The sequence below is a fragment of the Electrona antarctica genome (genome assembly GCF_951216825.1).
Source record: "Electrona antarctica genome assembly, chromosome: 17".
NCBI classification, from domain to species: Eukaryota; Metazoa; Chordata; class Actinopteri; order Myctophiformes; family Myctophidae; genus Electrona; species Electrona antarctica.
Window position 1 is genome coordinate 18,330,886 of NC_136798.1, and position 17,500 is coordinate 18,348,385.

Below are 17,500 nucleotides of genomic sequence, written 5' to 3' on the forward strand. Positions count from 1 at the left end.
ACGGTGTTTCAGATGACCGGACTTTCTTGGGAGATATCTGTGAAGAGAGCAAGAGGGGTTATATTTTTTTCTTGTTGCCCCCTCTTCAGAGATATCTCCTGTGGCATATTGCTGTTCTGGGGGTTTGACGGTATATGCTGTGTGGACGTGGCGTCTGATTTGTGTATTTATATATTATTTGTTGTTGCTCCTACTCTCCGCAAGATCTGTCACGTGGCTCCTCGTAAATTTACTGTAGCCTAAAAATAGCCCGGTAAAGTACTGCTACCAGCAGTACTAACCACTGCTACCAGCAGTACTAACCACTGCTACCAGTAGTACTAACCACTGCTACCAGCAGTACTAACCACTGCTACCAGCAGTACTAACCACTGCTACCAGTAGTACTAACCACTGCTACCAGCAGTACTAACCACTGCTACCAGCAGTACTAACCACTGCTACCAGCAGTACTAACCACTGCTACCAGCAGTACTAACCACTGCTACCAGCAGTACTAACCACTGCTACCAGCAGTACTAACCACTGCTACCAGCAGTACTAACCACTGCTACCAGCAGTACTAACCACTGCTACCAGTAGTACTAACCACTGCTACCAGTAGTACTAACCACTGCTACCAGCAGTACTAACCACTGCTACCAGTAGTACTAACCACTGCTACCAGTAGTACTAACCACTGCTACCAGTAGTACTAACCACTGCTACCAGCAGTACTAACCACTGCTACCAGTAGTACTAACCACTGCTACCAGCAGTACTAACCACTGCTACCAGCAGTACTAACCACTGCTACCAGCAGTACTAACCACTGCTACCAGCAGTACTAACCACTGCTACCAGCAGTACTAACCACTGCTACCAGCAGTACTAACCACTGCTACCAGCAGTACTAACCACTGCTACCAGCAGTACTAACCACTGCTACCAGCAGTACTAACCACTGCTACCAGCTGTACTAACCACTGCTACCAGCAGTACTAACCACTGCTACCAGCAGTACTAAGCAGCACTATCAACCCACATTGCATTTGGATGTGTTCAAGCTACAAACGCAGCCAAGTAACATCAAGTCGGTGTCTTGCAAGCAATGTCAAACTGCCAATATCAAGCTTGAGGAACTGTTTGAAATTGATCTTTTTGGCGTTGACCGACTGCAGCCTTTAACCACTTTAACCCTGATGTCCCTGTTTTGGGCGTGTCATTATAGTCAGAAACTTTCACAAATGTTCAAAACGGTTTTGAAAACGTTTTGAATTTTCCTTTTCCCCCCCTTTTTTTACAGGGCTTAAGTGGTTACTTGATTATTTTCAAGGTCAAGGAGAAAGCTTTCAGTTCAAGCAGATATTTGTACCACACAGGACAGAAGGTGTAAGAAGGGCTGAAAGCTGACGGCACCGTGGCCTGCTGGGGCCCCGTGGGAGCCTGGCCCGCATGGGGGGGCACACATGCAGCATGAGGGGACCGACAGACCAGTGTTGATTTCGCTATGATGAAAAATGTCTGTCGACTACCTTTTTTCACGGACAAAAACTAAATAAAAACTAAGCTATGATGACTAAAACTAAGACAAACAAACGTTTTGTCGAAATTAAACATTTCAAATGACTAAACTATGACTAAAAGTAAATGGAATTTTATTCAACAGACTATGACACTAACTAAATCAAAAACTTCAACACTGAACCGGACAGACAGAGGGCAGAAAGGAGAAGAGGTACGCCACAGTGACAGACAGTGACTGGACAGAACCAGATGGGGAAGACCCCGGGGGTTCATCACCACATAACAGTTAGCTCAGTTCACCCTCACAGCAAGCCAGAGAGAGCTCCCTACACACGGTACATGTAGGTACAGATAGATACAACATTAAAGGCTTTTTGTTTTGTTTTTTCAATTTTTTTGCTGTCGTCCTTTTCTCAGAACATCAGTGAGTAAATTATGAAAAACCGACGAACAACAACACATCAGAGGAGACACTCAGAAGGCTGGAGGACATGGAGGACACACATACAGTCAGAAGGCTGGAGGACATGGAGGACACACATACAGTCACACAAGGAGGGACGCTGGGTAGCTCTCATTTAGGGCTGTTCGATTTTGCCTAAAAAAATAAATCCTGATTTTTTTTCTCTGAAAACCTGATTTTGAGGTAAAATACATTGTCTAAAATATGTTGTCCAACCTTAAACAAACATTAAACGAACATTAATTTGGTGTCGGACTCAGGCTTATTATGCTTTAGCAGGACTGGGCTGGCCTTTTTCCCCCAGTGTAGGGCTAATGAGCGAGATCCTTACCGTAATTACCCTAATTAAAGTGAAAATGTTTTCCAAACAAAATAATCCGATTTTGATTTAAAAGTGATAAATCGCCCAGCCCTACTCTCATTATAGCCTGTTTAGCACAAAACCTGTGGTCTTCCCATATGTTTACTCTTAGTCTAATAACATGACATAGTTAGTATAATTAGTACAGTGCAGTATGACTTGCTTGGTATGGCATGGTATAACATAGTCCAATATGGCCTACTATGGTATATGACCCATTATGGCCTCATATAGGTTAAACTGAACGTGATAATAATACATAATGGTGATACAAGAATGATCATAGAATAATCACAGCAAAATAAAGAACTACCCATTTTCCCATAGGAGAAATACAACAGAGTAGAGTTGGAGCAGGAGGATGGAGTGTTGAGGAACAATAAAGTAAAACCACAGAAGGGAAAGAAGAGAACTAGAGAGAAGCTGAGAAACGACTGTGAAGGGGGGGGGAAATCAATCAGAGACAGAGAGAAGAGACAGCGTCAGACAGCTAACTGTAGAGGGAGGGATAAATAAATATGGACAGAGAGACTGAGAGAAAGAGAGAGAGAGGGGAAGACAAACAAACAGACGAGCGAAAGGAAACACGGAGTTCAAACACGATAGAAAAAGAGAGATGGAAACAAATCGGCCGAGAGCAACACAGAAGCAGGGAGACATGGACGAACATAGGAATTAGGGATGGCGCAATGTGTCATTTCTGGGACGACAGCCATAAATAATCGGCCGAAAGTGATAATTTACAGTTTTGCCTATACTGTCTCATCACCAGTGTGGTGAGAGAATGAGCATAATATACACTGCAACACTTTAAATACAGTACAGTATAGAAGCTAGAAAGGGTTTCAGAGCAACAGACCTGTTTTGGGGAAACATTTTCAACTAAATCGCTTCTTCTGATGTTAGGAGATCGATAATATATTTTTTTTGGCTTTTTTGCCTTTATTGATAGGTTGAAAGTAATCTGACAGGAAATGGGGAGAGAGATGGGGGAGAAGACATGCGGCAAGGGCCGTAGGGATCGGGAGTCGAACCCGCGGCACGCCGTCAGCCTAGGTGCCCAGACGGTTGAGCTAATATGGTGTGGCTAAAATACCCTATGTCTTCTGTGCATATCTGACACGAAATGTTGTGAAGCAGTCAACAGCAAGCGCGTTGTTTCACGTAATCAGGCGTACTTTCCGCATGCACAGTGTGAATATATTACACGCCGTGTGTACAACATTTAATTCTCTCCTGAGCAAGCAGGCAGACTCTAATAGCTCAGTGGTAAACATTTCAGCACTTGACCTGAGACCTGAGATCTGTGGGTAGTGGGTAGAACAGGATACGTTACGGAACGAGTGTGAACAGATGTATCTAACTTAACTTCAACACTGTGTAAACACAATACTTTTACGAATTTCTAATTCTGAGCTCAGATAAACATTCTGTTTGCCTGGCGAAAAACAAACAAAAAAGATTTCAGTCACATAAATCAAAAAACATTGCTCTGGAATCTTTTTTTATTTATTTTTTGAAACTGTGGTCCCATAGCTGCAAAACAGACACCGAAATCGCCATCCCTAATAGCATAGACAGGACACAGAGACACATGGAGAGAAACGGACACACAGGGACAGAGACACATGGACAGACGGACACACAGGGACAGAGACACATGGACAGACGGACACACAGGGACAGAGACACATGGACAGACGGACACATAGGGATAGACACATGGACAGACGGACTACAGGGACAGAGACAGTCATGCCATGTTCCCCCGGCCGCCCATAGGCTCCTCCCTCCTCGCTCTACCTTCATGGGCGCCAGCTGGATGGGCGTGATGTACGACGGGTCCACCATAGGCTTGGGCCGGTTGGCGGTGTCCGCCAGGAGGCTCTGCCATTGCTGCGGCAGCCCGGTGAACTTCTGCTCCCGCGCGTCGAAGCCCGTGTGCACCCGGTGCTCGAAGTTCGACGGAGCCGAGATCTCCAGCCGTTTCTTCTTCTTACCAAACATGCTGGAAAACCCGGGCAAACCTGGCGACCCGACAAGAAAGACACACACACAGAGAGAGAGAGAGAGAGAGAGAGAGAGAGAGAGAGGGACACTGTTATCCACTTTGTACTTTGACATAGCGTAGGATTAGTTCAAATGGCCAGCGTGATGCAGAGCCTGTAGAATTATTGGACATTTTTGGACGTTCCGCTTATAAGTTCTAATGACCAAAATGATGCCTGGTTCAAAGTGGTACATTGGCAGGAGAACAAACAGACATAGGACAACATAAGACATAATTGCAAGAAACTGAAACAGTTTCTCACACAGGCACGCACACGCACACACACACACACACACACACACACACACACACACACACACACACACACACACACACACACACACACACACACACACACACGAGAGAGCTTTCATTTTTCATATTTTATTTAATTTGAACATTTATTCTTATACATCATTTATTTAGATACTCAAAGAGTCTCTTTTGAGTCTCCTACCGGAATAAAAAAAAAGTAATAATAAAAAATTGATAGAATATAAGTCATATTTTGGGTGAACTACTCACTTTAATTTGAATATTTATTCTTATGGGTCATGTATGATTTTGATTTATTTAGTCAAATAAAGCATTTTGAATGTATAGCTCCTGTTGTTAACAGCACACCTTACCTACATACACATTACACCTTCCATACACCTACATACACACACACACACACACACACACACACACACACACACACACACACACACACACACACACACACACACACACACACACACACACACACACACACACACACACACACACACACACACACGCACACGCATGTTTGTGCACACACCTCTCAATTCAGCCACGACAATCATGTTACATACGACGCGCAATTTGCTTTGACAGTAATCATTTTTATGATTTATACTAGTCATCAAATGCTGGGGTGTTTTATGTGGTTTTGACAAGTTAAAAGCAACACTGAATAACACCACCACTGTCTCCAGCTTTTTATGAGAATTCAGCATTTAGCATTTCATTACATCGACAGCCAGCTCTATAACGATGCCAGCTGTCTGTATATAAATACACCAAAAGGAATCAATCTCCATTGCTAATCCAGTGCCTCTTTCAATATCAACCAGGTTCCCTTTTATCTCTAAAGACAGTCATCTCAAGTCAGTTCCAATATGGAGGGTATGCGTGTGACATCATCGTCAAACCAGGAAGTTATGCAGGAACGCCTACTGAGGGACAAAAAACTACTTTCTGGCCTTGACAGCCCATACATCCACACAGAAAAGTCATATCTGATTGCATTAAACAACATTAAACGATGTTAAACTCACTTTGCATGTTGCTTTGCCACTCGATTTGCCACTCAATGTGCCATTCACTTTAAGCATGCGCATACTTTCTATTGTGAGGATGATCTCATCATCAGTGGTGGAAAAGGTACTCACATCTTTCACTCACATGGAAAAGCATCAATACCCGATTGTAGAAATAGTCGGTTGCAAGTACAAGTTCGGTATTCAAAATGTAGTTACGTTTTCTACCGTACCTAACCTACAGCACACACTGGTGGTGAGTCATGACTCATGAGACAAGTCCAGGTGTGCCTTTGGGAGTTTGACTTGCCCTTTGGAGTGCTTTGGGCACAAAAAGAGTGAAAACAACCACTGACCTGTAATACAAATGCAGTTATCTTTCTACATAATGTTCATGAAGAATTCAGTATAGAAGATACAGTTCTGCAAACAACAAATCTGTTAGAATGAAAACTATAGCTTTATTGATTGGGGTTCGAAAGGATATTTATCAGATTTGTCATCTAAAATGTGAATGCTCTCCTCTCCAATCTTCTGTGCATATCTGACACGAAATGTTGTGAAACATTTCTGTCTATGCAAACGTCTGTACAGATTTTATAGATCTTGGTGACAATACTATTTTAGCCTTCTAGAACAAAATAAATGATTGGCTGGTATTTTCCTGGATGGTGACCTAGTGATCTGTTGGATCAATCAATTTTGTCTTGGATCAATCACCTCCAACTCTGAAGGTACGATGTAGTATTTGTAATGACACAAACTCTATCATCATTTTACCTTATAAACATAATTTACGATTGTAATGTTCAGGCTTATAGAAAGACAAGACATTAGATTGCAAATGCCTACAAAGTAACAGCCCATTCAGCTAGCTATATTAGAATAATGTATGTTTATTAAATAAGGACATAATAAGAACGTAAATTATGACAGTCCCATTCCGTGCCGTGACCTGTTCACTTAAGTTTTTCCTATTTTCCTACAATAACAACGTCTGCAGCCTCCGGCATTTTTAAAACAATTCCATTCATGCATACAATATGAACAACAGCACTCATGAAATCTCTCAAGATCCTATGCGCAATTAAAACTTTGAACCCACATTGTTTGCATGTACTGCAATGCATTTACGAGGGATTTATGGTCAAATTCGTTCAGCCCACATTTGATAAAGGAGGCCCAATGTATGCATACGCCTGCTGAGTCATGTTGAGAGTACTGTGATTGGCTGTGAAAGAACCCTGTTGTTTCTCACTGCTCTGAGTAAACAACATCCTTCTTTCTGTTGTCTCTCTGTCTGTCTGCCCCCCCAACCCCCCCCACACACACACACACACGTGCACATATGTGCACAGATTTCTCAAATAAGGATGTCAGTGCAAACTAAGAATTAAAAAAATCACACTCGTGTGATACATCATTATACATCACATTCCGTGATCAGCCAATCAGCTGAGCACATTCCATGCTCATACAGACACACAAAGCTGTGCATAGAACGTGAATGGGCCTGATATAGCACCACCATGAGGCTTATTTGAACATTTTCAAGTGGCATTTCTTCCACGGCCTAGTGGGAATGGGCAGGCAACATTTCACGGAAATCACACGATGCGTTTATGATTTGAGGCGTTCTGTACGAAACGGACTAATCCTGCAAACTCTGGAAGCTAATCTCAGACAATCAGGGTGGAATATGAAAAATCGGACAGATTCGTCTTGATCCGTGTACCGATGTGCGTGATGTTTGGGCGGAATCTGTAGGAGTAATATAAAAAAAAAGTTTTGCAAAAGTCTGCCTCTAGAGTCCTGGTGGTGCTACAACAAGCCGATCTGAAAAATTCAGGGCAGAGGAACTGCTCTGGCATCCAGGATGTGTGTGTGCACAGTTTCGCTGCGATCAGGCTAACTGTGGTGAATAGCTGCTCACAGACAGACAGACGCGGACACACAGACACATGCCTTTGGCCTGGCGGAGACAATAAACTGCATTACCGGTACTATGATCACTGCACAATAAACTGCATTGCCAATATGATCACAGTACAACAAACGTGCATTACCAGTGATATGAGGCTCAGCACTGGGACAAAAGGATGCAGTCAGGGGCCCCACTGCCAAAGAACGCTTACAGTGATATCGGACAATAGCCATTATGCATGGCAGCCAGAGGTGTTTGAGTTTAGGCATCAGACTGTTGAGATGGTTTGATTGGGTTTTAATCCATTTTGGCCTGACCTCGAAATCTTCTAAATCCTCCAGTTTTCTGAAATAAATATTTTCACGATTTTTCAAAAATAGCAGACCTACAAGCTCGTAGCGCGCCACTCGGTGGCGCGCTATGAGCTTGTAGATCTGCTATTTTTCAATAGCTAAACTATAACATAATGTTTAAAACACCAAAAGGGGTTCCCGTCCAGAATGGGTTAATTTGGTTGTCCAGTTCGTTCAGAGACGTGTATTTGGTCTGGATAAATGATGGTTAGGAAGTTGGCAAATGAGACTGCACTTACAAAATGAATACTGGAAGATTGCCACTGACTCTGCACTGAACCAGGGATTAGTATTTCAATGGAAGATAATATCTCAAGATTAAAATATATAATATATATATATATTTGTCAAATATGTTCGATAGAATCAGTTTGCTTTGGTCAACTGGACAGAATCACTCTATTTTTTGGTAAAAAAAACCCATTGTCGTTGTTAGAGGTCAGATACATATGAAATGTTGGCCAAAACTGATACCAATTACTGAAACTGGTGCTGAAGCCAATGAAAAATAATTCCAAAGGCCACATCCAGACGACCACACTGTACTCACGTCTTCATTTTGAATGTTCACATTCAAACAGTAGTGCCATGAACCAACCAGCAGAAATGCACTTCCCATCTCTCGCTCCTTATCCATTCAACTGCTGCTGAGCTGCCAATCATCTGTCCTTACTACACCGCACACGTGCCAACAACACTTTCCCCTATTGGCTGACGGCCAGCGAACATTCTTCATAAGGTGTCCGTCCGACCCTGTTACTATTTTCAGAGTCTCCCAGCAAAGTGTCCTCTGTGAGATGAAACAGTGTTGAACGTCCCCTCGCTGATGAGAAATGACATTCACAAAATAAAGAGGACGGACACTAAGGCAAGTCTTGGGGTAAAAAGACGAGCCCTGGGCTTCTCGGGGTGCCTCGGACAGCCTGTCTGGTTGACAGGTTCGCTGTGGAGCACAACGTTAATGTCCCGCTGTTACCAAAAAGCTGCCGTAAGCTGGAATCAATTCAAGTGTTTAGTAAATATTGACTACAGGGCTGCCTTTGGCATTTGTTGCAGGGAAACGCGCACGTACGCGCACACGCGCACACACACACACACACACACACACACACACACACACACACACACACACACACACACACACACACACACACACACACACACACACACACACACACACACACACACACACACACCCAGGGTTTACGGAGGGTTCAATAGCAGCTGGGATCTCACAGTTACACTAGACAAAGTACTACAGATATTGTACTGTACATGCATACTGCATGTGAATAGAAAGCTTTCGCCATGCTACAGTTGGAGGCCATCGATATTGTCCTTTTCTTTTTGCTGCGGTTTGCGTGATCTGCGCAAAAGGACAGTTAACCCATTTTGGGCGGGAACCCCTTTTGGTGTTTTAAACATTATGTTATAATTTAGCTATTGAAAAATAGCAGATCTACAAGCTCATAGCGCGCCACCGAGTGGCGCGCTACGAGCTTGTAGGTCTGCTATTTTTGAAAAATCGTGGATTTTTAAAAGTTTTGAGGTCAGGCCTAAATGGGTCAAATGATAAGGGACAATATCGGTGGCACCCAACTGTATCTGTCCTCTTCTACTCATAGTTGTTTTAGGCCCTAAAGCTTCTAGGGTTATATTTATATATCTCCTTTATTGAACCAGGAAGCTCCACTAAGAAGTGAAATCTCTTTTAAAAGGGAGACCTGACCAAGACAACAGCAGCAACTAGAAGAAGTGCCCCACGGGGCACAGGTCTCCACCAGCATTGATATTTGGAAAAGATCTGAAGGACTAATATAAAAAAGTGTTGCACATAAATGGGCCTCCTGGTGGCGGTCGAAAAGGCAGAATTGAAAAATGCAGGCCAGATGTCTTTCCTTGGGCTATAGGGAGTGTGCACATGACGTTTTGTGCATACAAATTTTGTATGCAGATCAGTGCATGTAAAGACGTGACTTGGCCTGTTATAGCACCACCATGAGGCTGATTTGAAAAATGTCAAGTGGCATTGCTTCCTCAGCCTAGTGGGAATATGCATGCACAGTTTCACTGTACTCAGGCCCTGCGTTCATGATTTGCAGCATTTTGTACAAAACCACTTCTACTTCAACTACAAAGCCACTTCTGAAAACTTTGGTGGGCAATCTTAGCCAATAAGTGTAGAATCTGAGAAATCCAACAGACTCGTCAGAGATCATGTGTACCGATTTGCATGAGATTTGGATGAAATCTGAACGACTAATATAAAAAAATGTGTTTAGCAGAAATCGGCCTCATCGGCGCTATAACTGGGAGATGTGGAAAATGCAGGGAAAATGTTTTGCCATGGCCTCTAGGGAGTGTGAATACAAAGTTGTACACAGATCGGTGCAGTTATAGGTAAAAACAGGACTGTTACAGCACCACCGTGAGGCTGATTTGGAAAATTGAAGTGGCATGTCGCCCTCGGCCTAGTGGAAATGTGCGTGTATAATTTCACGGAAATTGCACACTGTTCAGCACTAGCGGCGGTGGCTCAGGGGTAGAGTGGCCGGATGGTAACTACAATGTTGCCAGTTCGAACCCGGGCTCCCCAAGAGTTAAGGTCCCTGCACACTGGGCGCGTTTTCCGAAAAAAGTGTTCTGAAAAACTTCAAATATTTATATAGCAGCATCTTTTCTTTTTTTTCTTTTTTGAATACTGTACATACTGTACAGAAGCCCAAAATGGGTTCCCGCCCAGAAGGGTTAAAACACCAAAATGGGTTCCCGCCCAGAAAGGCTTGTCCGGAATTCTCCTTTAAGTAAGATGTGTGTGCGGTCTGTCACCAGCCACAGTAGACCACCAGCCACAGTAGACCACCAACCACAGTAGACATGTACGTCAAGTAGACTTGACGTACATGGTGGTATCTTGGGAAATTAGATTATTAAGGCTAGCAGGACTTAAATCTTCCAGGCCAAGACAAAGAGTAGCAAAGCATTACTGGGGTGGCAGTGGCTCAGGGTTGAGTGACCAGATGGCAAGGTTCCCATCTCTGGTCAAACCCGGGCTGGTCGAACCCGGGCTCCCCCAGAGTTAGTGTCGAAGTGTCCTTTGAGCAAGACTCTGAACCCCTAATTGCTACCGATGTGCAGATTGGTGCCACTGCCTTGCATGCTTTCCTCTGGCATCGGTGTATGAATGTGTGTGTGAATGGGTGAATGTAATGCACAATCTCTGTAAAGTGCCTTGGATAAAGGCACTATATAAATGCACCATTTAGTTACCATAACTCACATGCTGCCCTGGATGGGGAGTTGTACCACACACACGCACACTGCAAAGACACAATTGTCATTTTGCATGGCTTTTAGGAGTACAGTTCTCAGCACACAGCTGATGAAGACAGTCCCTGGGTTTTGGAGAGACAGGGACCTCTGGGAGCTGCCACAGAGGCAGGGACAGAGACAGGGACCTCTGGGAGCTGCCACAGAGGGACTACAGTAGAGAGACAGGGACCTCTGGGAGCTGCCACAGAGGGACTACAGTAGAGAGACAGGGACCTCTGGGAGCTGCCACAGAGGGACTACAGTAGAGAGACAGGGACCTCTGGGAGCTGCCACAGAGGGACTACAGTAGAGAGACAGGGACCTCTGGGAGCTGCCACAGAGGGACTACAGTAGAGACAGGGACCTCTGGGAGCTGCCACAGAGGGACTACAGTAGAGAGACAGGGACCTCTGGGAGCTGCCACAGAGGGACTACAGTAGACCTCTGGGAGCTGCCACAGAGGGACTACAGTAGAGAGACAGGGACCTCTGGGAGCTGCCACAGAGGGACTACAGTAGAGAGACAGGGACCTCTGGGAGCTGCCACAGAGGGACTACAGTAGAGAGACAGGGACCTCTGGGAGCTGCCACAGAGGGACTACAGTAGAGAGACAGGGACCTCTGGGAGCTGCCACAGAGGGACTACAGTAGAGAGACAGGGACCTCTGGGAGCTGCCACAGAGGGACTACAGTAGAGAGACAGGGACCTCTGGGAGCTGCCACAGAGGGACTACAGTAGAGAGACAGGGACCTCTGGGAGCTGCCACAGAGGGACTACAGTAGAGAGACAGGGACCTCTGGGAGCTGCCACAGAGGGACTACAGTAGAGAGACAGGGACCTCTGGGAGCTGCCACAGCCCACAGAGGGACTACAGTAGGGAGCTGCCACAGAGGGACTACAGTAGAGAGACAGGGACCTCTGGGAGCTGTAGTCCCCACAGAGGGACTACAGTAGTTAAAACACACAAGTCCTCTTGGCTGGAACACAACGTAACCCTTGAGCTTTCATTTAACGGGCACTTTGTAAAGTATAAAACTAACGTGTGGAAGGTTACTCCCCCAAACAGGAGCAATGTCACAGTAATGAGGAACATTCCAACCTGATAATCTATTGCCAAGAGTACTAACTCTGTCATTTAACCCTTAGAAGATGAAAGACGCCAATTGGCGTCTTCATCAGAATTCCGTAAATGATCAATGACGCCAATTGGCGTCTTCACAGTTTTTGATGAATCTAAACATATTAATATGCTCCGAAGCGCTGTTTAAATTCCTGAGCTTATATTCCAACTACATTACCCAGAAAACCCGTGTCACGTGACACACGTGTACGTGTTGCCATTGGAAGCTGGTCCCACCCCCTGTAAACAGTGGGGGCAGAGGGAGTCTTCATAGTTTTCATTGTTTTGCCTGTTTGCCGTCTCGCCCGAGCGATTTTCTAGCAGAAAAAGTTGAAAGCAGTACTATTTATTTGAGCGAGTTTTGTGGTAGTAGTATTGATCCATACGCGTCCCAGTCGCCTTCTCCAGGCGGAGTAGCCCTGGTCCAGTGCTTACAGCGAGACTCGCTGCTCCCTCCCTCCTTTTTTCATTGTCTCCCCATCGTCGTCCGATGAGCTATACCGGGAAACCATTGAAGAAGACGATCAACCCGGAATGTTTTGAGGTAATCTTATTGTAGAAAATGCCCTTCTATAGTGATCAGAAATCATAAGATGATCGCTACAAATAGATGCTTGGATAATTACTACTACTAGTCAGATCATGACGCCAGAATGACTCACCACGATGGCCCCCAGCCATTAGCCAGCACCGAAGGTGCTGGCTAATGGTGTTGGTCGGTGCATTGGTGCTGGCTAAGGGCTGGGTTGGTGTCGATCGGTTGGTTGGTGCAGTACAAATGTATCGTAGCAGGCATGCACGCATGGCAGTACAAGTATTTTATATTGTAGCGTGCCTTATAGGCGATCTGATCTTTAGAGTAATGTTCGCTCCTTTTATTTACTGTCTACAAAGACGGAGAACAAACATGCATCGTTTACTGAAGCAACGCGTGGTTATGATGACGTTGCTACAAGGATCGGAGGGGGGACGGGGAGTGAAGCTAACAGTAGCGTATTATATAAGATCTGTATGACGTTTCATTGACGTCTGAGCTTGCATGATAATTGCATTCATTGTATATTGTATACAATCATGATTGTACATTGTTTAGTGTGTCTCCGTGTGATGATGATGATGACGATGATGTCAGATAGCCTACGCCCCCCCCCCCCCCCCCCCCAACTGGCTATTGGCCGGGCTGACTACAGCTAAATGTTTATTTTTATATATTTAGAACTGGCATCGGAGGAGGAGGATGATGATGATGATGATGATGATGATGAAGACGAAGAGTCAAGACTGCGATGGAGTTCTCCGACACTGAACCGGATGCATTCATTCATTTCAGTTGTTGTTTTTTTTTAAATTTAGCCTACACACACACACACCGTCAAGAACAACTGGAATGCAGTGGTTTGGGGACACTGGGGAGTTTGGGGACAACTGTTTTGTATGTAGGCCTATTTATTTTCTGTAATATTTATTATAATTGTATTATGTTAGTAGTCATAAAAAATAAAAGACAAGCTTTTACAATGAGTTAGACCTGTCATGGCTATTTTGTTCACTAGTCTGAGGTTTATGGTTTGACTAAGCGAGTTTCAACTGTGATTTACTCTGTAACGGTAGATGGTAAGAACCCAATTTTTTTGTTATAATACAGTATACATTCAAGTCTATATTTTGATACATATCATGGGCACAAAGTCATATCAAAACAATGTCCTTGGATGAGTTTTTTATCAAAACTGTTTCTTCACAACAGGTTTTTGAGATACATGCATGAATAGACACGGTACTGGTAAGACTATGTAAACATGGTATATATCAAAATGTGCGTTAGAATGTCTAATTTTACCCCAAAAAAGAATTGAGTTTATATGATGTTCCATTTCAGAGCTAGGGGGACTTTTAGCTGGATAGGTCAGATTGATCATGACTGACCATGCTATTTATAGATGGCAAAATATCTACAGTGGTACATGTGAGAAACTTTTTATTTTATTTTAATTGAACTAGACAACTCACCCTTTAAAATGAGATATTGCATGGCTATGTACACCCAGCAGAAAAAAAGTTATTTAGAAAATAAAACTTCAACCGGTCATAACTTTTTTTGTTGTCCTAGAAACACTACCCAGTGTAAATGCAGGCTCTTTTAAATGGCTTCCAACACCACAACTAAACATTTTATCAACTCAGTTCATTTTTTTCCTGGAAGCAGACAAGCCAAGCTTTCTCTGAAGGTCTTTCGTTGTCACACATTCACAACAGAGAATTTTCAATAAATCATTCAAAAACGCCATTCTGCCATAGAGAAGTCTAAAAACTATATAGAAATCCATGAAACTCTCAAAGAGTTAAGGTGAGCGGGCCTGTAGTTGGTTAACATTGACTTGGAATGTGTGTGCGTGTGCGTGTGTGTGTGTGTGTGTGTGTGTGCGCGTGCATGCGTGCGTGCGTGTGTCTCTTTCTATCTTTGGGTGGGGGGGAGAAAAAAAAGACAAGGAACATCCTGTACACTGTACAGTGAGGAGGACAAGAAGGCCCTTTCTCCTTTCAATATCCTTCATGAGTAATGTTTGGGGAACAAAGACCATGCCTCAAACACACCTTCTATTTCTGTTCCAACCTTTTTAACCGCTTTCAACTTGGGCATGTCTATTTTGGACATGACAAAACTATATTGTGGTACATACAGAGAGCCTCGCGACTTCTCAGCAATGACCCGGTGCCCCCTGGCCTGAGTGTCGAACAGACTGTTTTCCACGTGCCCCACAGGCTCCAGCCATTTGCTGAGCCGCGTTCGACTTCACTCAACCATTTGTTGCCTCCTCATCCTCGACAAGAGCAACCAAACTACACCACATGTTCAATCCACTCACCCTCGACCCCCCGAATTTATCCCTGATCCTCAATCCCAGATTCATCGGCCCTCGTTTATCCTCAACCTCATCCTCTCAGCGCTAATCATGTCTTTCAATATAACCAAATAAGTGTCATTCTGTAGTGGTGTGGTCTGTGTTAGTCAATAAGTAATTAAAACCGAATGTGTGTTCGGGAGGGATGGCGTGTATTCACTTACAGTCGTTCAGGTTGGGCCAGTAGAGTTTTAATGATCAATCAATAAATCAATTGTGTTGTTCTTCAAGGTTTTAAAGAAAAAAAAGAGTCAAGACATTGACCTTCTTTAACATATTAATATTATATTATACTAGCATGGTGGCCACTGGCCTACTTGGAAGGATGCAAGTTGGAAATGCCCCACCCAGTTATTATGTCTGTGTCCCTTTTCTGCCCATATATGGAGTTTCCGAGAACGGTTTCCGAGTTACGTGGATTACAGACGTACACACGTACGTACACACAGAGACTTGGTGCATTTATAGATAGATTATTATTAATTATTTCGGGGGCCAACTTGTAATATCCTCACAGACCACTAGTGAGCCCAAGTCCACAGGTTGGGATTTATATAGAAATGTATGTTTGCACTGTATGTACTGTATACTATGTGCATGCGTACACACACATGTTTATACTGTATATTATGTGCATGCATACACACACATGTTTATACTGTATATTATGTGCATGCGTACACACACATGTTTATACTGTATATTATGTGCATGCGTACACACACATGTTTATACTGTATATTATGTGCATGCGTACACACACGTGTATACTGTATATTATGTGCATGCGTACACACACATGTGTATACTGTATATTATGTGCATGCGTACACACATGTTTATACTGTATATTATGTGCATTCATACACACACATGTTTATACTGTATATTATGTGCATGCGTACACACGCATGTTTATACTGTATATTATATGCATGTGTACACACACATGTTTATACTGTATATTATGTGCATGCGTACACACACACATGTTTATACTGTATACTATGTGCATGTGTACACACACATGTTTATACTGTATACTATGTGCATGCGTACACACACATGTTTATACTGTATATTATGTGCATGCGTACACACACACATGTTTATACTGTATACTATGTGCATGTGTACACACACATGTTTATACTGTATACTATGTGCATGCGTACACACACATGTTTATACTGTATACTATGTGCATGCGTACACACACATGTTTATACTGTATACTATGTGCATGCGTACACACACATGTTTATACTGTATATTATGTGCATGCGTACACACACATGTTTATACTGTATATTATGTGCATGCGTACACACACATGTTTATAATGTATATTATGTGCATGCGTACACACACATGTTTATAATGTATATTATGTGCATGCGTACACACACATGTTTATACTGTATATTATGTGCATGCGTACACACACATGTTTATAATGTATATTATGTGCATGTGTACACACACATGTTTATAATGTATATTATATGCATGCGTACACACACATGTTTATACTGTGTATTATGTGCATGCGTACACACTTGTTTATACTGTATATTATGTGCATGCGTACACACACATGTTTATACTGTGTATTATGTGCATGCGTACACACACATGTTTATACTGTGTATTATGTGCATGCGTACACACACATGTTTATACTGTGTATTATGTGCATGCGTACACACATGTTTATACTGTATATTATGTGCATGCGTACACACACATGTTTATACTGTGTATTATGTGCATGCGTACACACATGTTTATACTGTATATGATGTGCATGCGTACACACACATGTTTATACTGTATATTATGTGCATGTGTACACACACATGTTTATACTGTATACTATGTGCATGCGTACACACACATGTTTATACTGTATATTATGTGCATGCGTACACACACATGTTTATACTGTATATTATGTGCATGCGTACACACACATGTTTATAATGTATATTATGTGCATGCGTACACACACATGTTTATAATGTATATTATGTGCATGCATACACACACATGTTTATACTGTATATTATGTGCATGCGTACACACACATGTTTATAATGTATATTATGTGCATGTGTACACACACATGTTTATAATGTATATTATATGCATGCGTACACACACATGTTTATACTGTGTATTATGTGCATGCGTACACACATGTTTATACTGTATATTATGTG

At 43.0% G+C, this 17,500-nt stretch overlaps 1 protein-coding gene across 3 annotated transcripts in view; it reads right to left on the reverse strand.

The window, feature by feature from the left end:
• The window catches only part of pak5 (p21 protein (Cdc42/Rac)-activated kinase 5), a 139,982-nt gene that overhangs the window by 62,090 nt on the left and 60,392 nt on the right, over positions 1–17,500 (reverse strand). For 2 of the 3 annotated variants that reach the window (XM_079525520.1, XM_079525521.1), the window contains exons 2-3: positions 4,134–4,357; positions 1–37 (exon numbers count right to left, since the gene is read on the reverse strand). The exon at positions 1–37 is cut by the window's left edge and continues 8 nt beyond it. In XM_079525520.1, the coding sequence (XP_079381646.1) occupies positions 1–37; positions 4,134–4,337 (241 nt within the window). In that variant the 5' untranslated portion in view covers positions 4,338–4,357. The remainder of the gene's footprint in view (positions 38–4,133; positions 4,358–17,500) is intronic. The other variant, XM_079525522.1, reaches the window with a different exon arrangement.